Consider the following 25711-nt stretch of genomic DNA (forward strand, 5'->3'; position numbering starts at 1 on the left):
TGTGTATTTTTGGTTTCTTCCTGAAAGCTGAAAGCCTTTGAGTCAAACGGCCCAATAGAAATAACACCATTTTAGTGACGTCATAACCCCTCCCACATTATCATACAACAACAGCTGTGGGCGAGGCTTAAGTTCAGGTGGGTGGTGCTAAGGTCCAGACCATACTTAATGAACTGGTGGATGTGGCCACATAACATAATTTTACACTTTCTGTAGCCTACACTATTTTGAAATAAATCTTCCTCGTACCTGATGATCATGTTTTAGGGAGGGAAAGAAATCACAGCACTCCATCTTTAGTACCTTTAGTTCAATACTGTTGCACAACACAATTAAGAAAGCTTTTAATAGGCTTCAATGAATAAACATAGTATGTGCCGTGTCTGTGCGTGCGTTCGTGCCTGCACATACGTGATGTTATTAACGTGGTGGTAAACAGTTCAAGGCCAAATGAAGAGCGTCGAGGTGGTTTCTGGACCTGAAAGCAGTGTGAATGTGAACCTCTTGAAGCGGGACAATCTAAGCCAGACAACACGTAATGACCGCCCTCACCTCGTTGATCCATGGAAAGCACAGAAACCATGGCAATGGACCCGCACGCTTGTCAAAGGTACAGATTAGTTACATTCGAGAAAACCTTCGCCATTATTGTGTCTTTTAAATATGTGCACCGGTTCTAACCTTTCATCATGTTATTTTGACCTTCAACAACTAAAGCAAGACATGAAACAACTTGAGCCTTTTACATGACTGAGATGTCAAATCATTTAGATATATAGTCCTCGTCATTGTTATCAGATCTGAACCAAATCTTTAAAACACGAACACAAAACAAAATTCTAGGCGAGAAATAAAATCATTATTCAGATCTATAAAAGCTCATGTGAGCTTGTAGATCTGACATTTTAGCTATGAGTACAAGTGGGCCTTGAGATTGTGACCAATGGTGTGGTAACTAACTAACACTAACAATGTGTGACTGTGTAGGCTGCATGCTGAGGACGAGGAGTGTGTTGGGAATGCTGGGGAAAATAGAATGGTATGGCTTTGCTGCTCTGGGCATTCTGACCGCTTTCCTCAGCTTCCTCATGGACCTGAGTGTAGCCAAACTGCTGAGAGGTATGACTGACACACACACACACACACACACACACACACACACACACACACACACACACACACACACACACACACACACACACACACACACACACACACACACACACACACACACACACACACACACACACACACACACACACACACACACACACACACACACACACATCTAGTCTCTCTCAATCTTTATCCCTCGCTTCCACCCCTCCCTCTCATTCTCATCCCCTCTCCACCTGTAGCTCATCAGTGGCTTTACGTTCAGCTGGATGGTCATTGTCTGCTGCAGTTCCTCTGCTGGACTCTCTACCCGGCAGCGCTGTGCACACTCTCTGCATCTTTCTCTCACAACATCTGTCCATTCTCCACAGGTTCGTATGACTGAGCGTCGTTAAATGAGCCTTTCACTGTAAAAAAAAATCTTTACCTAATCTGCCCTACAGAAGCTATTACAACTGACATGATAACATACTTCTCCTTCTAAAATGAGCTCATGGCATATAGAGAATTAATTCACAAGTTCTCTTATCGTTCAAGAGGCATTTGAAATGAGATATGTGTAGGCAAAAGGGGACAAAAGGTCAAACATACGTGAGTGTGGATATGTCAAATATAAATATATAGAATTTTGGGCTGCACATGACATTTACCAAGCAGCAATAATTGACATTTCAGTGGGCATATCTACTACTATAGCCTATCTCAGAGTTAAATCACTGATTTTACTGTATAATTGTACGTGCAATGTTGATATCTTCAAGTCATCTTTTTCTATTTATAAAGTTCTGAGTTGCACAGTCAAATACTTAGTGTTCATTTATCCATTGGAAACTCTCAGAGTTACCACTCCACCATTTCTTATAATGTCCGACTCCCCACTAATGATTATAAGATATGGCACCATTCCTGTCAATTCACTCTGTCTCAGAGGAGGGCTGTGGACACTAGTACAGAAAGCTGCCTACCAGTGACATCGTGTTTAGAAATTGCATCTTATAATTACCATATAGTAAGGGCCAATTATATGAAGATGAGGCTGAAAATGGCTAAACCCATTTAGACCAGAGCTCGATTCTACAAGTGTCTTCTAAATCATGACAGTTTTCTGAAAAACCTATGTTTCTGTATCAGTGGTACCGCACATGCTCATATAATATAATATTCCAAATTTGCGCTACATTTTCACGATTTAAAAAAATAGCAGATCTACAAGTTGAGTGCCGCGCTACGAGCTTGTTATAACGTATAATGCTTAAAACACCAAAATGGGGTTCTCCTTTAACACTGTATGGATGGCATGAAATTTGAAGCATAATTGTTGGTGTTTCTTCAAGGCTCTGGGGTTCCAGAGGTGAGGACCATGCTGTCTGGTATGGAAATGCCCCACTATCTGTCTCTTACCAACATGTTTGCCAAGTTTCTGGGCCTCATCTGTACACTTGCAGCTGGCAGCACCGTGTTCCTAGGCAAAGTGGTACGCTACCTTTTTTCCAGATTTGTTTTGTTTATTTATTTTATTTGCGTTATATTATATTATTAGCATTATCTTTTATTCCATCCATCCAAAACATTTTTTTTACAGCTGGGCACCGTAGCACCATAATAGATTATACAGTGAATCCACCACAGTTGTGCCTTATAAACCACAAGCCAGAGTCTGCTGGATAAATTCTGTTAATATTATTGTTGATGGAGTGAAATTTGTTCTGTGTAGGGTTTTCATTTGTATAATTGTATATCTTACACAGTCTTTCCATATTGTATCCCACAGTTTTGTGGTAAGGGGGAAATATTTTGCTGTACTTGCAGTACGAGTGAAACAAATGAAATGAGAAATTTGTTGTGGTCAGGCAGAAACCACATATCGCCATCACATTTTTCAATAGCAGATAAAGTAATCTACCATATGGGCACCTTGGGCACATTCCCAAAAAATATATAACGGCATAAAACCACCCCAAAACATTGTAGACCTTAATTGTAGATTGACAATTTTCACTATAAATGTTTTTTTTAAATAATAAAAAAGGATTCCAACCGACAACAACAAATTGATGAATGCAGACGGCAAGTGGGGTCAGGTAAGGAACATAAATTAATTTTCTTTTGGCCAGAGCTTGGAATCTCTCCAAATGGATTCTGCAGAGACAGGTGAAAGAAATCATCAGTGGATTGTCCCATGCCTCCAGCATAAAGTGCCCACTGAAGCAGAAAAATAACTTGCCGGTCGACATGTAACATAATTGTCTAGCCGGCGAGACAGATTGTTCAAACTATTTCAACTAATTTACAGTCTTGACGTCACTGCTACTGCTGCGTCCTCCTCAATTTGTAAATACAAACCCAATAAAATACAAAACAAACATGATCAACTGTATGTGAAATGGAGCTAAATCCTTCACTTCAAAATTATTAGACAATAGGCAAGAAGAGTGCAAAAAGCTAAAATATCACATTGAAGCTTATCAAGAGAGTGGTAATTAAGAGGTAGCCTACTCCAAAACAGTGCTATGATATACAAGGGTCATGGTCACTTCAAGGACTCCTGAAGGTGTGTTGAACACTGAGTGTGTGCACAAGGGAGGTAGGACATTTTACATTGGCTACTTTGATGGTTCATTGATTATGAAATTGCTTCTAAAACAGCATGTATTCCCAATTCTTCCCAACATAAACATGATTTATAGTAACATCACCGGAGTGAGTTTTGTTCATGTTTGACGTCAATAAAATGGCCAATTTTCATGAAAAGCTCATCCTAGCAGTGGAGTACACTCTTCCCAGGTGCTCTGAACAGTTTTACAGTTACCCAGTAGCCTATACCATGTGCCTGCAAGGCGGTCACATCTGTAGAGACAATTCTCGTTGTGACGCATCTCATCCACAGCGGTGGGAAAAACAATTATTGTACAAAGAACAATTTACTAATGTGTGCTGGAAATAGATCTATATCTGTATTAGAGATGTCCCAATACTGTATCGGTATTGGGAAAGTAGTGGTATCGGTCCTTATTTGTCATATCGGTGCATATCGGTATCGGCGAATATGCCAGTCTAACCACCGATCCGACACAGGTGTAAGGGGTTGACACTATGGCAGGTAAATAAAATGTTGGGGCATGTGGAGTTTGCTTTCGAGTTGCCCATACTGCAAGTGCACATATAAGAAGTCTGCTATAAACACAATACGAGATATATAGCTAGATAGCTATAAACACAACACGAGATCACAACACTGGTATCGGTATTCGGTCTCGGTATCGGCTAAGACAGACATTGTGGTATCAGGATTGGAAACGGAACGGAAAAAGTATCTGTATATACATAAATTCTGACATGGTTGTATGTCCATTCCAGGGTCCCTTTGTGCATCTGTCCACCATGGTGGGATCGTACCTGAGCCATCTCTGCACCCTCATTCAAGATAAGGAGGCATGACATCAGAGAATAATAATTAATTTAACCCCATTTCAGCATATAGTGTAAAGCGAATCGTATATGATGTCTGTGATAATTTTACAGCATTCCCTTTATAGTTATAACACTACAGAACTGCATGTCTCCGTTATAGGAGAAAAATAACATTGAGGGACAAATGATGGTTGTTGCAGCTGCTGTTGGTGTAGCAAGCTGCTTTGGAGCTCCTATCAGTGGTGAGTAAAGCCTGATTTGTATACACCGTCGTAGCCCTGAAAACATGACTGCCATGATGATTATCATGACAGTCATGCAGTAACTTTACCCTGTTTTTTGCGATCGCTACATTTACACGAAATCCGTATATATAAACATTCGGATTGCAAATATAAAGTACTCACTTTTTATCCCACGGGTGTTAGTTAGTTGCTGCGCCCGAAATTAGCACTGCTGCATCCCGCGTTGTTTAATAAAAAGCATTTTTATCCGAGCGCCCCGGCTACTTTTTTCAAACGGGGTTCGTTTGGGAAATCCACAGTTGCACACCGGGAGCGCACTCGCCTATTAGTCTGTATTGGCAGGGCGGTCAGCGTACCTATATCGAACACACCGAGTGCCACCCTCCTCCCGACCGATAGGGGCGCGTAGTTGAAAGCCAATGGCAAAATAACAGCTCGGATAAAAATGCTTTTTATTAAACAACGCGGGATGCAGCAGTGCTAATTTCGGGCACAGCAACTAACTAACACCCGTGGGATAAAAAGTGAGTACTTTATATTTGCAATCCGAATGTTTATATATACGGATTTCGTGTAAATGTAGCGATCGCAAAAAACAGGGTAAAGTTACTGCATGACTCTCGTATGAATACGAGAGTCATGTTTTCAGGGCTAACACCGTCGTACACCAGAGTATAAATGAAGCAAGAAAATAACAGTAACAGCCAACATACAGGACGGTTGATTCTAGTCCATCTGTCTGAGTGATAAAGACCCTGACTGGCTTCACAGAGCCCCGACCTTAAGATGCCACTTCACCCCTTTTGCAACCAGATCTTATTTTAATGATCTTTTTTAGGAAAATGTGGTCTCACTTCCTTCCTGGACTACAAGTCACACCTCCACGCAGCCTCCCCCATAGATATATATAAGAAAGGCCAGATGGCTCACTAGATGGCTGCTGGCCATGGAGAGCGACGTCGCTACATGGCGGCCATCTTACTTAGGGGCAGCATAACATTGTGTCTATGGGGCATGCACTTTTTAAATAACCATAACTTGCTCAGTTTTCAACCGATTTTCAAATGGTTTGGTTTGTTATAAACATCAGAGACGTCAGCATACTTATATGCTTTTGACGTTCATATAATAAATAAAACAACATTAAGCAGATAAGCATCCTGAATCATAACGTATCATAACTGAATCATAATGTTTATAATAAACCAACCCGTTTGTAAATCCGTCAAGATTTGAGCAAGTTATTAGTATTTTTGTTTGAGCTGCAATAGAACATACTGTACTGTAGCACCGAGCCAAGATGGCCGCTACGTTGGAGACTCCGCCTTGAGCCATCTAGCCTTTATACAGACCTATATGTCTATGGCCTCCCCCTCTCCAAAGGATGGGGAGTGCACCAAAGCATTATGGTCATTGTAGGAATTCAGCAATCCAGTCAAACCCTAGTCAAACACACAGACTTCATTCTTTTTCTGGCCGTAGGGTGCAAATTTCAAATTGAGCTACTGTTATCTATTATTACATTTCTTAAAGGTCCGCTGACACGCCCCGAAATTAATATGGGTGGTACAGCAGATCACGTGGTCTGACTGAAAACAGTTTGAAACAGTTTGAAACGGGGCTACGGCGCTAGCAACAAGTGGCTATAGGTCAGGCGTTTTTGACGGTACATTTAGCGTCATATTGGCTATAAATGTAATTGAAAAAAAAAAAAAATCGCCAGAAATGCTTAGTTTGAATGCAATTGAGGTTGGCGTGGGGTTTTTTAGGGGAACTGCAGCACAAGCGCAAATTTTGGACTCGAGTCCCATGTTCTCCCGGTCGCCAACACCCCTGTCTGCCCGCTCTGAGACCTCTCAGCCCCGCAGCGCGACAGTCGCGACTACGGACGGTCTGCTGTTGTCTGGCCGCTGTGAGAGCAGCCCCGCAGCGCGACTACTGTTCTTTTCCCCTCTCAGCCGCAGGCTGACATGTACACCCTCGCTCTCACTCTGTAATACCGTAGTTAGTTACCACAACATTGTTCAAGTGAACTATAGTGTGTTTATGTTTGTACCGGTATTCATTGTAATAATAAATATCGCTATGCCGAGGCATAGTCTTGCGGACGAGATCATGAGCCTCTACGGGGGACTGGGCATGTGTGTACACACACACACACACACACACACACACACACACACACGCATACATGTACACACACATGCAATGGCACGGAATCTGCCTCGGGCGTCTTTAGCTCTCTTCCCCGCTGTCATGCACTATAGCCACGGCTAAAAAATTATGCTAGTTACCCTAAAACAAAAAACACGTCAACTCAATGTCATTGTAACAAAGATTTTCGAGTGAAAGAATAATTTTTTGAATGAGACTTTCACCCAGTATTCAAGCTAAATGTGACACCAAAATAGTAGCATAAGTTGCTATGCTACCACGGCCACCAAGCCCGGCGAGCCCGCATAGAAGTCGTTGGGGAAAGCCCCTCGCCACTCTGACGTCAGAATCATGATAGCATTGTTTGATAGCAGTTCTTAGCTCCCGAGGGGCGTGTCAGCGGGCCTTTAAGTTGTTCACGTGGGCAAAGATGTGCGCAAAGGATGTGCGCAAAATATGTGCGGCCCAGCCATTGAAAACCTGTGCGGAAAGATGGCCCACCCCCGGCTCACACGTCAATCAGAGTCACCAGCTCTCAGCCCAACACAGCCATCTTGCTTTTTATTTATATGGGCGAGTGGAAATTTAATGCACATAAATTAATTATAGGTCCAGCAAGCAAATCATGATGGTCTGTTTGTGCTCAATAGGTCACAATAACATTCCGATTTTAGGTGTTGTGTTTTTTATGACATTTTGGCCAGTAGTTCTCACACATCAATAGCTCCCAATCTGCAGCGTTCTCTCCGTCATCGCAGGACAAGACACAAACAAGGAAGGGGACGAATTGGATTTAGCTTATTCCTTCTAAATGTCTGTCTTTAAAATATCAATGACTCAACTAAGCCCTTAGTTACATCAACATTCTTCTTTGCACGAACTTGGTTCCTGGCAAAATCTTACCATTACAACGATCGCATTCGCTATTTTCGCCTGCCAGCCGAGAGCCCAGTACACACGCCTGCACACACACGCACGTCTGCCTTGCGCACACACACACACACACACACACACACACACACACACACACACACACACACACACACACACACACACACACACACACACACACACACACACACACACACACACACACACACACACACACACACAGGAATAGGCATGCAGGCTATCCAGCACCTTATAATTTTCAGTTTCATTAAATAACTGTGTTTCTCCGCGTGCGCACACAACATTATTCAAGTGAAATGCGCAACGCCACACACACACACTCGCCGAATACTTTTGCTACACACACACCACAACATCGCGCGGCTCTGGGCTCTGGCCTCTCTCTCTCTCCCTCCCTCCCACACACACACACACACACACACTCACGCACGCAACCCCTTCGTTTCCCTCCCCAGTGTCAGCTGAAGCTTCATGTGTTTGTGTTGGAGCGCCTCAGTGAAGAGTCAAATGTACGGTCACATGTCATCACAATATTGGTCGGGGGGGTAGGACCATGGGATTTGGGATTTGTTTATAAACATTTTGGTATTTGTTTATAAACATTTGTGATTTGTTTATAAACATTTGTGATTTATTTATAAACATTTTGGGATTTGTTTATAAACATTTGGGATTTGTTTACAAACATTTGGGATTTGTTTATAAACATTTGGGATTTGTAAGTCTCATGGGGGGGTAGGACCACTACCAGTAGACCTGTAGTAAGTCTCATGGTCGGGGGGGTAGGACCAAGGGATTTGGGATTTGTTTATAAACATTTGTGATTTGTTTATAAACATTTGTGATTTGTTTATAAACATTTGTGATTTGTTTATAAACATTTTGGGATTTGTTTATAAACATTTGGGATTTGTTTACAAACATTTGGGATTTGTTTATAAACATTTGGGATTTGTAAGTCTCATGGGGGGGGTAGGACCACTACCAGTTGACCTGTAGTAAGTCTCATGGTCGGGGGGGTAGGACCAAGTCTCATGGGATTTGTTTATAAACATTTTGGTATTTGTTTATAAACATTTGGGATTTGTTTATAAACATTTGGGATTTGTTTATAAACATTTGGGATTTGTTTATAAACATATGTGGCCCCCACCTAGCTTCTTAATTTTGATCTCAAAGTGCACCAGATTGAAGCATTTTCATGGCAAATTTACAATTTTTATCCGGCGTGGCAAAGCAGGAGGGGGGTATAATATGTTGCCTAGGGCCTCAAAAGGCCTAGAACCGGCACTGAATATAGGCTACAGATGTAAATATATTTATGACACAGTAAAATGTCGAAAATTAGTGCTATTTCCCCCCACACACACACACACACGACAGGCAAGGCTGTTGTTTGCATCGTTAGCAGGCAGCAGCTACCTTGGCACTGCTCTCTGTGACTGTAGTTGTTTCACCATGTTTGCGTATTTATGAGAAATAAAAAACACTTTCTGTTATTATAATAATTTAGAACCCATCCGTTACTACATGTGCAGGGCACACTACTGAGTTTAAAAACACAGCTGAAACATGAAGTGGAGTCTGTCAACTCCCGCAATTTCCTTCTTCCCATATTGCGCTGCAACGTAACTAGGAAGGGCGGCGAAATTCTAGTCTACTACAAATACTATTAACATTGAGTGCAGTCTTCCATTGGTGAAATGTCCCTTTAACCCGAAACACCATTGGAATGGCAAATGTGAGCCAGGTCTAATCTGTGCCTGACCTCATTGAAGCTCCTGTGGTTGAATGGAAGCGAATCAGGAGCATTCACTACTACTAGAACATTCTCCACTATTTTGGGATGATTTCTCTCTAGTTGTAACATTGATGCTGCGGTTTGCTTCCAGGTCTGACTGACACTTCATGTGGCCTGACTTGCATTTGGCATTCCAATTCCATTGTTTGAAAGGGGTATAAGGTCAGGTCTCGGCGGGTGCCTGCATGCCTGCCTGGTGGCTCAGCCAGTTAGTAGTGCACAGAGGAGACCATGTGAGGACCCGGGTTTGAATTAGCCCGTCTCACACGTCCCTCCCCTATCTCTCTGCCCTTGGTTTGCCGTCTCTCTATACACTGACCTATAGCATCTGAAATAAAGCATAAAATGGCAGAAATAAAATGTCATGGCCAGGGCTCTGTGCAGGTCGGTCAGGTTCTTTTCCCTATTCATCTAAACAAGCCATATCTGTGTGGGGAATTGGGGATGCGGGGGGAGCACAGGGGATTGTCATTCTGAAACAGCAAGCGCCGTGGCATTCCTCCAAACCGTCGCCTCAAAATTGGAAGCACAGTTGTCTGGAATGTATGTCATTGTAGCTGAAGCATTAAGATTTCCATTCACTGGAACAAACGCCACTAATTAGAATTAGTGATTCTAATTAGTGATTCACTAATTAGAAAGGATGTGAAATGAAAATCATTAAACGCGCAGGGGAAACTGCCAAGTGATTTTAATATAATAATAACTTCGTATTATGATCAGTGCCGATGGTGGTTGATAAGGTAGTATACGGTAGGCTAAGACTAGTGTCTGGTTATTTATTTTTAAATTACCAAACAATATACTATAACTTTGCCGTTTAAATAACAGATATTCTGTACAGAGCTAAAATAAATAAGGTTATTATTAAACTGGTTACTGCAGTAATGGTATATAAAATGGTATACCTGGTAATTAAACTGTTGTGGTTATAGTTCACCTTTATGTAAAACACAAATCTGTCCTCTGTCTACTCTATACTGAGGAGTTAAAAATAGTCTCCATTAGCCAGTCGATCAGATCTACATTAAAAGTATGTATGGGTTACAACTGTGTGGAAACAATTCAGAAATCAAAAAAATAATATTGCAGAATCAATGCAAAGACTTTAGGGTGGTCCTTAATATTGGGATGAAGATATGATTTGTTTTCAAAGCAGTAGGTGTAGGTTTGTCAGCAGCCATCTTGTCACCGACTGTTCTGGCCCATATATACCCTGTACAGCAGTGGTTCCCAAAGTGTATTTGTATACTCTCAGAGTTAAATTAATTTTTTACAATATAAATTGGGGTCCCAGAGATATAAATGCCATTAAATGGGTGGTCCGTAGACTAATGCATGTTAAACTGGGGGTCCTTGAAATGTATTTATTTTCTTATGGGCCCAACCATAATATAGGGTCCCTAGCATATATTTTCAAATGGGGGGTCCACGGGTTCATTAGTGTCAATTTGGGGGTCCTTGACATGACAAAGTTTGGGAACCACTGCTGTACAGTATTGAATTTAGATGAACTCAGACATGTCAGTAGGGAGATCTCTTTTTATTTGGGTAGACATGACAATCTTGGCGGGAACCCCTTATGGTGTTTTAAGCATTATGTTATGCTTTAGCTATTGAAAAATAGCAGATCTACAAGGCAAGCTCATAGCGCGACACTGAGTGCCGCGCTATTTTTGAAAAATCGAGAAAATGTGGCACAAATCTTTGAATATATATTCTTTTAACTCATATCTTTGCTTCTGGGGGGCTCCCTGGAACAACATATTTTTACATATTTTAATTGTTTTGGCAATTGGCAATTGTAAACAACTATAATCTCCACCAGCGGGTGCATGTGTTTGGGTCTGACCGGCATTAGTCTGACCCTACCCAAAATCCAAACCCTAAACATAACCTCACAGGAAGCCACGGGTTAGTTTTAACCTGCCACAGGTTAGTTTTAACCGGCCACACATGTCAGGAGCCACAGGTTTGTTTTAACCTGCCACGGGTTAGTTTTAACCGGCCACGCATGTCGGGAGCCACAGGTTAGTTTGAACCTGCCACAGGTTAGTTTTAACCGGCCATGTCGGGAGTCACAGTGTTGTCGGACTAATTAATGCCTGTCAGACTGTTAGTATGTCTAACCAACGTATGCACCCCTGTGAGAAAGGGCCACTGACAGTCTTTTGTCCGTGCTGGGTACCTTTCCCTTGTTCGATGCGATACAGAAAAGGACTCTTTCACACTTTCGCACTTTCAACACCGAGCGAGAGAATGGCAAAAGCTGGGTGTAGGAAAGCCACGCTGTGATTGACCAGTAGTCGCAGACCCCACAATGCTGGGTTGATGACTGACGCAGAGGTCAAGACAGTGACGTATCACGGCGACAAAGATCAGGCGTGAACGGCACTTCCGCTCTGCATACTTCGCATTTATCACGGTGTATGACTTGGCCACCTGAACTGGCGCACAAAATTGTGCGCTCCATGGGCACAAATTTGTGGGCGTGGAATTCTCCGAAATGTAATAAACAATATACCCAAGTAAGATGACAGGCTGTTATCCCATAGCTGATGACAGAATGTTGCATCTAATATTATAATAATAATAATAAACCTTTATTTATATAGCACCTTTCAAAACGAGGTTACAAAGTGCTTTACAAAGAATAGGAACAAATGCAGTGCACACCATAAACAGCAGTTTACAATAAACCCCCCCTCCACCTCCTCTCTCTCTCTCTCTCATTAGCAGGCAACAGTGCAGCACTATCTCCCTCTCTCTGTTTCTGGCACAACAGCGCCCCTACTGGTACTCTTAGTCATACTGGTGCTCAGTCACATAGGTAGGTTAACATCACATAGGTAGTCAGTAGTGCATAGGTGAAAACGGACATTGCTGTTCCTTGGAGTGGTTGCACCACTCAATAAAGAACAGGCAATGTACAGAAATGCAGTAGGAAAGTAGAACAATAAGCAATGTTTAGAAACGTATTAGGCGTTAAAAGCAGCTTTATAAAAGTGAGTTTTCAGGAGGGATTTGAAGCGGTGGGCGGATTCTGCAAGCCTTATCTCGGGGGGGGGGGGGGGGGGGGGCATTCCAAAGAGTTGGGGCTCTGAGGGCAAAGGCCCGGTCACCTTTTGTTTTCAACTTAGAAGTTGGGATTTCTAAGAGCGCCTTGTCTGAGGACCTTAGTGCGCTGTGAGACATATAGGGCTTGAGTTGGTCAGAAGTGTGGGATGGGGCCAGATCAGAGATGGCCTTAAAAGTTATTAGTAAGATTTTAAACTCAACTCTAAAAGTGATTGGGAGCCAATGCAGGGATGCCAGGATTGGTGAGATGTGGTCGTACTGTAGGCCTATTATTATATTAATATTCTATACACAGTGATCACCCACTCCCTACCTCTTCCTCTCTCCGTGTAGGTGTGTTGTTCAGCGTCGAGGTCATGTGCTCACATTTTGCCTTGAGGGACTACTGCCCGTGTTTCTTCTCGGCGGCCTGCGGCGCATTGACCTTCCGTCTCCTTTCCGTCTGGAGCGGGGAGAGAGGTGAGCGCATTATTATAATACCTGCTCGCAACGTATGCCCCTTATGTCTGCTCACTGATGCGGTCATATAATGCATGACCCGACTCATTGACATGGTTTTTCTAGCTCTCTCAAGTCAAATGGAAATCCAATAAAAACTGTCTTAATTATGTTGTCATGGCGATGGCAATGACACGGGTGATTGGGTTTTGGGAATATCGGCAGGGGCGTTTAAGCTGATAGACTATAAGGAACAATAAGATAAACGCAATAAAGTGGAGGATGATTTGATTTGGAAAAGGCCACGGGAGAGCTCAGTACAGTGACTCTAATTTGTTTTCTGTCCACAGAGACTCTTGAGGCATTGTTCAAAACGGATCTCTCAGATGCCTTACCTTTCTATCCACTAGAGATTCTGCTCTTTGCTTCACTGGGGTAAGATTATTCACAAGGGTACAGTTGAACAATAATATTGTCTGCATTTAAATGCTATACCTTTTGAAAGCTTATCTAAAATACTCAATTATAATTGACTATACATTTTCATAGACAAGAGAAAGGCTGTTACTAGTAAATTCCTGCTTGTACCATGAGCAGAGTTGGGTGTAACGAGTAACGGAAAATATCGTTACTGTAACGACACTACTTTGGTCGGTAGCGAGTAATATAACGACACTACTCCTCCAAAATTGATAATCACACTACAGTTACTGGTCGCTTTAGCGCTGCCGTTACTCGCTACTTGCGTCATGTGGCTGCTTTCAGCAGTGTTGCTTTAGAGAATAATGCACACAACGGAGATGAGTTGAACATGAACACTAATGGTGCGCTGGCAACGCAGTACGCAGTACGGACTAGAACATGTCAAACTGGTGTCAGATCATCAGCAGCACAGCATTTTTCGTTACTGTCGTGGACTCGTAGGGTGGCCAGACGTCCGGTTTTAGACCCACCTTTCCTCCTCCCAACTCAACCTCTGGCCGGACACATCATTGTCCGTTTTTTTGTGATATAGCCTACAGTGCTTGTGTCATAACTGTCATTTAAGTCGTCTCTGTATTAAAATCTCCGTAGCACTTTTCCGCTGCACAGAAAGCTCCCAGTCTCCCCACTGTCACAGAGACAGAGCAGGCGTTGGGGTGTTGCCATGTCCGCTTATTACAAGCGACTTTGGGCTTGTTTTATGATAGCCCAGTCAGGCTTCTTTTGGGCTGTTTTCATAGACATGGCTGCTTGTTTCTCTTCTAAAACCTGGCAACACTGCCAATGGGAGGGTCTGTTTATTTGTTGTAGAACGTGTGCTCTCACAATCACTAGTTAGTTAATGTAGAGATAAATAAACCAAATATGCCGAAATGAATGATTTAATGAGCAATGGAGCAGGGGACTCCACATCATAAAGAAAGGGATCCTAAAGCACTGTGAACATAATTATAGGCTACTGATTTATCTCAGTCTCATTATTTTATTTGAATATATATAGTTGGGAAAGTTAATATTTGCCTAGAACCACGTGGTACAGTGGTTTTCAACCATTTTCATATCAAGGTCCAGTATGTATTCTGCATTTTAGCCATGGACCACCATTTGATGAGATTTGGCCTCACAGACCCCAAACTAAATATTATATTGTTGTGTGGCAGTTCAGTGCAAATTATTTGACAATGCATCTCAGGCGATTTTATGGAGTAACGCAAAAGTAATGTAACGAGTAATGTAACTAGTTACTTTCTCCAGGGAGTAATAAAGTAATGTAAGGCATTACTTTTTTCAAAAGTAATATGTAATATGTAGTGCCTTACTTTTATGAGTAACGGACCCCAACTCTGACCATGAGTCACCCTACGGTCTATAGCCCCCTGCTCCACATGACTGGCCTACTGTTGTAGGCAGTACAAACTCACAACACACCACAATGCATTGTGTTTTTATAGATTTGTTGTACAATGAAGTGCATATAGGGTTTAAGTCTAAGCGGTTACGTAAAATGTCCCCTCTGTTTCTTCTCACAAATCAAACCCTGAATAAGCCTGGGGTCTCAGTCTTGTGGTTGCTTCTGTCTCTCATATAAAGGTTGCTGTGTGGAGCTGTAAGCTGTGTCTATCTCTTCTGTCACCGCTGGATTCTGCACTTTACCAAAACCAAGCCACTCCTGATTAGGATGTTGACGACAGAGTGAGAGATCATTTTCATCCTCCGAGAGGACAATACGAGTGCAGTGATGAATCAATCCTTTGAGGATAATCCATTTATAGCTTGAACAGTTCAGATTGTTTTGCCCCCTTAAACTGGCACAGGGCAGGTTTGATCCCCAGCTAATTTGTTATAGTGATTTAAAAACAAAAATCAAAACAACCACAGCTATTAAGTGCTTTATCAGAGTAGAAATTCTTATTCTGCAGAGATTCTGCTACTTATAAAGCTCATTAAGATAAGATTAGTTTAGATCATGTGAAACTGGAGATCAACATGCGTGTGTGACTGTGTCAGTCAGTGTGATTTCATGCTGATTTTGAACTTCATGAGGCCAGCCTGTGCCATCTGTCATCTGACATGACTCCACATTTTGACAAGGATTCATTCAAACCAATGTAAGCCCTATTGAATGAAATGATTAATGTTAATATTTCAATACATATGTGGAAAACATTATTGGAGATACTCCAAGTTGGCCCACTGGCTGCATGCACAAGAACTATGGTGCTGATCACTTCTGTGAGATTAGCTTCGGAGTCCGGACAACATGCAGCCTTCTACAGAGCCACGCTGTGTAAACACTTTGCCAAGAGATGATGTTGTGATATGGATGAAGTCATTTTGAAAATGAAATGGATTAGTTTGTTATTTCTGATAATTCAGTTAAGGGAGTAAACTATACACTTGAATAACTTGAGTATGAGTGATCATTCTGAAGACATGCCCTGGCAATAACATTGATGCATTTGTGTTTGAATGTGTCTCACCAGGAAAGGTCTGTACTCAGCCATGGTGGCCTTTATCCTCGCATCTGTGACGTTTCCCCACTCTGCTGGTCAATATATGGCTTCTAAGGTGGGGGAGATTATTTGTGTCAATATACAAAACCTGAGTGTTTATACTCTACATGAAATTTGGATAATATAAATATGCAATCAAAGAATTATAAAAATGTTCTATAATCCAGTAAACCAAATCCAAGTAAACAGAAAATCAGGACAGAGAACTGACAGAACTCATCTTTTTATCAGCATGTGTTCCAGTTTGAATAGTGTCTGCTTTGTTTCATCACGACCAATTTCACTTGCTTATCCTGCCACCTACTGTATAGGAGTTCTCCAATTTACCCAAATGGACCCTTATGGGGGCTTTTCTTTTGGTTACATCTGTCTGTATACTCTCACTGAGGGTCCTATCCTGTGCCACACCTTAACCCTTATAACTTCTTTTTTTTTTTACTGCAGAGCAGAGTATCTTCAAGGTTTTTAACTAAACCAAGGTTCTTCCGAAATAAAGGGGCAAAACAAAGGTAGATAATGCTTTCAGAATAATATATACAGACTCACTTGACATAGGTCTACAGACCAAAAAGAAAACAATGCAAACACAGGGCTTAAATAGACAGGGTAACAGGACACAGGTTAACTCAAAATCAAATCAAACACAGGATAGGCTAACAGGCAAACAGAACACAGGTGACTAAAGGCAACAATAATCAGGTTGGTAAGACAGAACAGGAAACACCAAACAAGGGGAGGCAGGAAGACACAGAACAATACTACAAAATAAGATACACAAAGCAAGGCAATAACAGAAAACCCAAACCAAACAGAACACATGACCAATACAGAACATACTTAAAAGACAGAAACATAATTATCTTAACCCTCTTATTGTCAGATTTAATATCATCTTATTGTGCATTGGGCCAGATTTGGCGACTTTTTTCTTTATCCATTTCTTAATTCATCATTTTTATGCAAAAATAAACATCTGCGTTTAAATACAATCCCACCATCTTTTACCGTCATTTTCAAGTAATACCCCACTATTGCCACCAGATGGCGGGAACGCACCATTATGCTGAAAATCTCTGTAGTGTGTAAACTGGTATATCGCTTCCGGTTCAAAAGGACGTAAACAACCAATGAAAGATTGTCCCCTACAAGATAGCCTGACTCTGTCGGATTGCTAGGCTAACAATAGCTTCATCATAAGTTAGTCTTAAATCACCCAAATCAAGCCCAGAAGATCCCAAAATATCAGATTTTTTGCCGCGATTCACATAGACGGCGCGCGTGCACGATAGTGCACGATCGCGCGGATTTCGGCCGGTTTTTAGTAGATTACATACATTTTAAAAAAAAAATTAAATGCGAAAAAATGGAATGGAATTATTGTCTACCACGTCAGTAACGTCACTGGCCTTGGGGGATTCGTTGATTTACCACGCCAATAACGTCACTGGCAATAAACCTTATTAAGATCATGACCAATACAGAAAATACAGAAATATCTTAAGTCCAATGACCTACAGAACATACTGAAACGACAGAAAAGTCCGAAACCTAGTAGGACTAGTAGTATATTGTCATGCCATAAAAGGTAAATAAATGGTCGTGCCAAATATTAGTCCATCAGTGGTTTGGAGCGTCACAGTTCAAATGCAAAGGCAGAGGAGAGGGGCATGACAATATAACTAGCCGATCTACATTGACACGTTGTGAGCTTGTAGATTTGGCTATTTGAACTATTTAAAAAGGTTTTTCAAAATAGTAAAAAAAAGGCAAATAAGTTTAGGGATAATTAAGGGGTATAAATTGGTGGCACAAGATATAGGCCTCTGAGTATTTTACCTTCAAAGAAAATGATGTGTGGTGTTTTCTCCCTGCAGTACACCATGAAGCAGCTCCTCGTCTCCCTGCTAGACAACAGACCCTGGAACTCTCAATCCCACAATGCCACGGTGGAGCTGGATCCAAACCCTGGGGGGGAGTGGCTATCATCAGAGCATCTGCCCCACCTGGCTCTGGGTGTTTTCCTACTTATGAAGGTACGACAAAGGGTTAAAGGCGTAGGGAAATGAAAAAACGTTTGTTTTTGTAAAAAAAAAAAAACGTTTCTATATCAAGCTTTGGTAAATTGATTGGTGACAAATGCTGTTGCAGTGTAGGTAACTGCACAAAAAATATGCAGTAAGGTCTCTATACTGCCTCCCCCTGGCCAGCTGGGGTGCCTGATGGAGGGGAAAGGAGATGGTTGGAATAACGTGTTCCTTCCCTGTGCTGCGTCCAACCGGGGAGACTTCCCCCTGTCAGGTGAAAAGAAGCGGCTTGGACTCCTCATGCATAGAAGGAAGCATGAGGTCAGTCCGTTGCTTTCCCTAGGTTGGCAGAGTGAGTGTAGCGCCGAGGATTACATTAGATAATTGACACAAATAAATGGGTTGCAAATATGGGTTGCAAAAATCGTGGGATACAAATGTAGGCTAAGTAAAAAAGAAGCTCTTGCACTCAGATTGATGTTGACTTGTGCACTCGATCAGTATACTAGCTGTGCAGGTGTGCTGATCGTGTTTGTTTACATTGTGTACGTTCAATGGCTAGAAAGTTAATCACTTTATAATCTGTATAATCACATCTTTGTTTCCATTGTTAACACTGAGTTGTGGATGCTGGTCCTAGCCTGCACCTTGCCACTACCAGCAGGCTACTTCATGCCAGTGTTCATCTATGGTGAGTGAAGCAAGATTAGCTACACTACACATACACTGGTTAGATTTCTGGTAGCCTACCTTTTTGTGTTCTACACTACAACTGTTCTATTTGTACATACTAAAGTTAAATTAACACTGAGGATCTCACTGTGTATATGTCATCTGTTTTTACGTCTGGAAACTCCCAGGCTTCAAGACTTAGCTCAGAACTGCATGAACCCAATGTCCGTGTTCACCTATGTGTTGGTTCACCTATGTATGTGACGTTAATGAGCACCAGTATGATGACTGAGTACCAGTAGGGGCGCTGTTGTGCCAGAAACCGAGAGAGAGAGACAGTGCTGCACTGTTGCCTGCTAATGAGAGAGAGAGAGAGAGAGAGAGAGAGAAGGGGGGGGGGGGAGGGGGGAGTTGCACCACTCAGTTCACACGGGTGTGATTTTTCTTTGCATGCAGCATGAATTCATGCTTGTCTGCTTCTCAGGTGCAGCTATTGGGCGTTTGGCAGGGGATTCACTTGGTTATGTGTCTACCAGAATGTCTTCAGGCCAGGATTGGGTTGCTCTAAATCCTGGGGGCTATGCACTGGCTGGTAGGCCTAGATAAACCTGCTTATTGTAGCTAACATAAATCAATTGACAATGCTAACATTCTGTCTACATATGAACTTGTTTTGAACACAGTATAAAACACGACATGTCTGACTGCAGGTGCGGCTGCGTTTTCGGGGGCAGTCACACACACCCTGTCCCCTGCCCTTTTGGCTCTGGAACTAACGGGGCAGTTCAGCCATGCAGCGCCTGTCCTCCTTGCCACCTTACTGGCCAACGGCCTGGCTCGCTCTGGTCAGCGGCCCTCCTTCTACGATGCACTCTCCATCAGCAAGAAGCTCCCACACCTGCCATCTCTTCTGAAAGCCTGCCCTAGGTGAGAAAACACCTAGTGTTTGGTATTTTAAATTATAATTAATGGCTTATTTTTCTTTTCCTTCTTTGAAGCATCAATAAAAACCAGCAGTGTGCAGACTTCATTAATTCACTCATTCATTCACACTTTCTAAAAGTTTTTTGGGTAAAAATCGATTGAATAGGTAATTACAGACAAAGATTCTGTTGGGGTGAATCATTCACCCCAACCGAATGGCTAAACCTTTTGTAGGTATAGGTAACCTGATCTTGCAAACTGCTGGTACAATCACTACCAATGAATTTCTTGTGCGTAAATGTTTTCCACATTTTGCAAGCTGACAATGTGCCGAAGAAGCTCATCATGCAGGCCATGTCCATATTTAGTTATAATACAGACAGAAAGATCTGACATCATCAATGCAGATATATTTGACTATTTCCAGTGTTGCTGCTTGACTTTCAGAACTCAGTTGTGTACATTATAATAATGGCTCCAAAAGGGAAGTGTGGAAAAAGTGGTAAAGGTGCAGCTGCACCAGGAGGCGGAGATACCGACAAAAAGGAAAAGGCACAAAAAGGAGGCACATCCGTGAAGGTGCGGCATATCCTCTGTGAAAAACACGGCAAGTGCACGGAGGCGCTGGAGAATCTGAAGGCCGGTCGTCGCTTCAGCGAAGTAGCGTCGCAGTTCAGCGAAGACAAAGCCAGACAAGGAGGTGATCTGGGTTGGATGACACGAGGGTCTATGGTGGGACCCTTTCAAGACGTGGCGTTTGCCTTGCCTGTCAGCACCATGGATAAACCCGTGTACACGGACCCCCCCGTCAAGACCAAATTTGGCTACCATATTATAATGGTGGAAGGCAAGAAGTGACACTTAGGAACCTCTACTCTTCACATGTAATGTGGCCAAAGTTTCAGAAGCGACTTTCTTTAGCACACTGATGTAACTAGAAAGTGCCCTTATGGTGTGTGCACTTTAGGTGCGCTATTACCTCGACACCCTGGACAGTGTGCAGGTCTGCTCTCTGCATCCGGGATGTACACTGCCTTGACCTTTAAATAGAGCTAGACATCAAGTCCAGCACTGATAGGAGACTAACAAGGGGAGTCGTTAACTCGCATCCTGCACCTTCTCAACAATTACATGATCAGATGTATTATTATATAAGATGCATAATATTACCACAGTATACATTAAACACAGGACACTGTAACCCTCCCCTATCGTAGGGTAAAGTCGACAGACAGACCGTCTAGGAAGACAGACAGACAGACAGACAGACACACAGACGTTCTTCTTATAGACAGCTGGCCTCCTTCAGAGCCATGCAGAAATGCAGTCACAATAATATTTTGACCACATGAATATTAAATTAAAGGAAAAATAATATCAGCAGCTACTGTAAAGTCTTCTTTCTTGCAGGATTAGAGCTGTGACAGTAGGACATAGTCTGGGACGTAAAGGGATGGTGCTTGAGAAAACAGCTGGGCTGATGGAAGTGCAGCGTGTTCTACATTCAAGCACTGCGACAGAGTTCCCTGTTGTTGAGTCCTTTGGTAGGTAATAACACCTTGAGTCAAAGCATATCCCATTTCTAAACTGTTTGAGTTAGGCTTAAGCTTTCGTTATGTGTTGAGTCCGATGCATACAGAGTGTCAAATGATATTAAGGTACTTTTAACTTTTATTACATTTTTCTATGATGTGCTGTGAGATCAGGTTGTACATTTACAGATCGGTCACAAATTACTCATGTGAAGTGAGGGGGCAGTCTTATCATCATACAATGTATGATGATAAGACTGCCCCCTCACTTCACATGAGTAATTTGTATGACATACATCATCATACTGATGTATTCCGGCCATTCACAATTGGCGTCCTCAGTTTCTGTCCTCACTTTTTTCCTCAATTCTGTTGCTCAGCCAATCAAATCAACGCTATGGGGTACACACAAACACACAAAGCCTGGGCATAGGAGGGGAAAAAACAATAACACTAGAAAAAGTGCTTCTCAGAGGCACAGGTCTCCGCCAGGTCAGGTAGATTATTGTGGTTTCCTGGTGGCGCTATAATAGGCCAATGTCAAAATGTTCACATTATTCACAATCACTTTAATTACTGTTCCTAACACTAGCCAGTTAAGCAGTCTTTGTGACTGAAGCTCCGCCATCGATCTGTGCCCAGAATTCTTATACCATGGAGTCATGGTTGGAGCATGATCAGATGTATCTGTATCAGACAGGACACCTGTTTGCAAGCAAGCAGATACATTAATTATTTCTCCACTCAGTTATTCAGGTTTATCCTTTAATTTGTCAGCAATGTGTACATGCCTGATGGTTTTTCTTTTTTTGTATCCCTTGGTAGAGGGAACCTTACAGTCTACAGAGACATTGACCATAAATGTTAACAGCAAAAATGGGGTCCAATTCTTCAGTGCTACTGCTGAGGTCCTATTACGAGCCATTTTTGACAAAAGTGCCACTTCCCAGAAAGGAAGAAAATGGAAGAGATATCTCACCTGTTCAAAAACTATAACTGTTCACCAATTGCATGGAAAATGGAAAACAATCCCACTGACACCTTTACAAGTTGGCATTTTATCGGTGATCATTTTCAAAAACATTCAAAAATGTTCTTTTATTTCCCCCAAAATAGCAGATCTACAAGCTCACAACACGGTGCATCAGCTATCGACAAAGTACAGTATAAATCAGGCTTAAGCTTTAGGGCACGGTCGCACTTCATTCATACGCATGATTCATTAGCGCCAGCTTCCCCATTCTATGGTGGAGATTTCTGTTGCAGCGTGTTGATGACGTAAAGGTACTTTCAGACCTGGCATCGATTAACGCAGGCGTTGTCGCCTGGATCAATGACAGGTCTGCTCCTGATCTGCTACAGAGGGGTGCGACAACACAAGCGTAAAAAAAAAGCTCAACAGAATCCAGGTGTAGTCAGTCGCGGGCGTGTGCACGAAACGAGCATGCGCACAATAATTTCACAAGACCGCGCCCACGTAAATACGTTTGCGTTGTCGTCCATCAACTTGCGCATACAGAAAGAAAATGCAGGTGTCATTGAAAATGAATTACTAGGGGACCATAAGGACCATAAAGGTCCGAAAAACGCAGCAGTGTGCAGGTACCTTAAGGCTTCCAACGTGTCTGAAGCTTGCAGTTCAACATTGGTGAACTTTGACCAGGAGTCAACCAATAGGAAAGAAGCAGTTCACTTGTAGCTTTCTTTCAGTGAGCCAATGTCATTTTCTTGGCATGTGTTGGCTATTGGCTCCATCACTTTTGAAGCGCATATTTGACCGTACCCATAATGTTTAGAAGCTAATCAGTCCTCCAGCTGATGCGGTTGGCAGCGGTGCAGTTGCCATCGGCATGTAAATATTTGCAACACAGAAGTAGACGCATTATACTACAGTAGAAAGTTGTCACACTGAACTGTGACAGATTTGTTTTTGCCTCTCCTCTCCTTTTTCTCATTCTAGGTTCACAGATTCTACTGGGGTCCATTTACCGCTCAGACCTGCAAACATTTCTGCAGCGCACTAAGGATGAGGTGAAAGCTTTCATTCAGACTCTTAGTTAGCTGATAACTATAATCGACATATTCCCCTTTTGAAAGGCTTAGAATGCAAGCCCAATTAGGGTAGAGCTTCGTCATCAATAATCACTGCTTGCTAACCAAAATGCTGCCAAATGTACAGCATGGAAATGTCTTTGGAGCATAAAGGGAATTTATGTAATATAGCATGAGAGCCCAGCCATCATGTGAAACAAACTTCTATCTTGATTCTCACAATTCCTTCAGGTTTTGAAGGGTTGGTGTTTATCAAAAAATAAGAAAATTATATGTATCATAAGTAGAGCATCACATCTTCACTGTCGGGTAGAAAAACCTAGCTTTTCAGTATTTAATGTTTTTCATAAATTAATGCCCTATTTTATGCGCAGTTGTTGTATGACAGTATCGTGCAAAAGTAGTGAAAATAGCCAATCTACAAGTTGACAACAGAACACTAAGTTTGTAAATCAGCTATTTTCGCTACTTTACATTGTTTCATGGATATTTTTGCCTACACTGATGCACCAGCTGAATGGATGCCAGCTGAATTGGTCAAGTCTGTCGGTGGGTTTTACACATATTTAACTAATGAAAAGAGCTTGAGACAAAATTATAGCTACATGATATTTGGACAAGGCTTCCACCTGACAGTGGCAATCTGAAATACAGGGGACAATCATCATCACATCAGTCTAATCAGCTGCTTGTATCATTCTTCAGGTTGCAGAGAAACAACTGGCAGATATTTGTACTATCTATCCAACCTCTGTGCAGTTGTCAACTCACAGCACCATACAGGAGGTGAAGAGACGTTGCAAATCATTACCATTCAATGCTCTACACGTCCCTACATTTGAAATGACTTTTTCCCCCAAAAACTTTGTTTAATCTCTGTTGCACCATGCAGGCCCACGGCATCCTGAGCATGCTTGGTTCTCAGACATTGTTCGTGACAGAGGGAGGAAGGCTAGCTGGGCTTATCACTTGGCCCGAGGTAATGAATATTCTAACAGTGAGAAGGAAAGGAGAAGAAGAAAAAAGATTAATACAAAAATAACATTCTTGTCTTAATGGAAATTTGATTCATGCCTGTGAGACATATGGCACAGTCACGCTATACACACCTGCATGTGGGCGTATTTGGCTACTGTATGCACTCAAGTCAACAACACATTATGTTGGACTGGTGCTGGTAAAAATAAGCGTTCATAGATTCAAAGCTGTCATCTCGCCTTCCCTTCCTTCCTGTCTTCCCCGCTCCTTCCATCCCACCCTGCCCTGCTGTCTCTGTCTTCCAGATGAAGAGAATATTAGAAGACATAGCCAAAGACATCTGAGCTGTGGTGGGGGGAGGGGGATTTCCCTCTCATTAGAGTAAAGTCTCTAGGCTCTAATAAGGAGATCTCCTCTCCCCCCATCATAATTTGTTCCAGAACAACACTGTCATTATCCAGAGGCCAAATGAGCATCTATCCGAGCTTGTCTATGTGTGTTGTTGGAATGAGGGGATATGCAACATGATCTGCTTTTCTGACTGGGAGTTTGTCTCCTAGCACAGGACAGCAGTATTGGAAGTCGTTAGTGTGTGTCGGTGCTTTAGAGTTAGATGAAAAAAGAAAGAAAATAAATCTCAGTAGGTATGTTGAAACATCAGTCAATGGAAATGGGGTAAACACAGCTGCAGTTAATTAAATTACAATGAATGCATTAGGCATGCCAAAGAGCAAGCACTGACAATAGTCAATAGTATTGTCAATGCTTGCCTCTGGCTAAATCAAACATATGCACTATTAATTTGATTAGCTGCACTGTGTGTTTACCCTGTTCTAATGCCTGTAAAATATAGTCCATTACTGTCTGTTTCAATACTGCCAGTTATTTAAGCCCTCCAGTTCCTTTTAACAATTGCCATTTTGATGGGTTAACACAGCTAAATGTAACAGACTGTGTTTTAAGTGTAGGTGTGCCATAGCACTAGCAGCGTGGACAACTCCTGAACACTTAACTTCATGTACACAGAACCATTCGCACTTATTACCTTCAGCTATTTGAGGGTCAGAAGTATCACTTGTTTTTTGATTGATTGAAATATTAATTAACAGTTTGCAGAAATACAGTACATTTCAAGCACAACTCAATACAAAGACTGTTAACTGTGAGTGGACGACCCAATAAAGCATTACACATGTTTACAATTTTGTTTTAAAATGCAAACTTTGTTCATGGGTGGTATGGCCGACTTGGTGCTGTAGCTTAGGGGATATTTCTTATGTTATTTTAAAAGGCTTAAAAACACATCTCGCAGGAAAAGAGACAATGAGAGAGCTTTACAACAAAAAGCCAACTATTAGGGGACTAACTATTAGGGCAA

The 25711-nt window shown here is 42.1% G+C and overlaps 2 protein-coding genes across 2 annotated transcripts; both read left to right on the forward strand.

Annotated features, from left to right (window-relative positions):
• Nucleotides 1-450: 450 nt before the first annotated feature.
• Nucleotides 451-24677, forward strand: clcnk (chloride channel K; the record flags this gene model as incomplete). The annotated part of the gene is made up of 17 exons (XM_080762902.1): nt 451-535; nt 988-1119; nt 1359-1487; nt 2451-2590; nt 4474-4548; nt 4688-4769; nt 13051-13176; nt 13506-13590; nt 15229-15330; nt 16122-16206; nt 18026-18184; nt 18797-18866; nt 19332-19439; nt 19558-19774; nt 20739-20796; nt 24248-24334; nt 24639-24677. 17 exons carry the CDS (start codon nt 451-453, stop codon nt 24675-24677), a joined length of 1779 nt encoding a protein of 592 aa, XP_080619028.1.
• On the forward strand, nt 20243-20629 carry LOC308315362 (peptidyl-prolyl cis-trans isomerase NIMA-interacting 4-like; the record flags this gene model as incomplete). The annotated part of the gene is made up of 1 exon (XM_080763306.1): nt 20243-20629. One exon carries the CDS (start codon nt 20243-20245, stop codon nt 20627-20629), a length of 387 nt encoding a protein of 128 aa, XP_080619432.1.
• Nucleotides 24678-25711: the final 1034 nt, after the last annotated feature.

Source organism: Protomyctophum bolini (genome assembly GCF_963924005.1).
Source record: "Protomyctophum bolini genome assembly, chromosome: 5".
Classification (NCBI taxonomy): Eukaryota; Metazoa; Chordata; class Actinopteri; order Myctophiformes; family Myctophidae; genus Protomyctophum; species Protomyctophum bolini.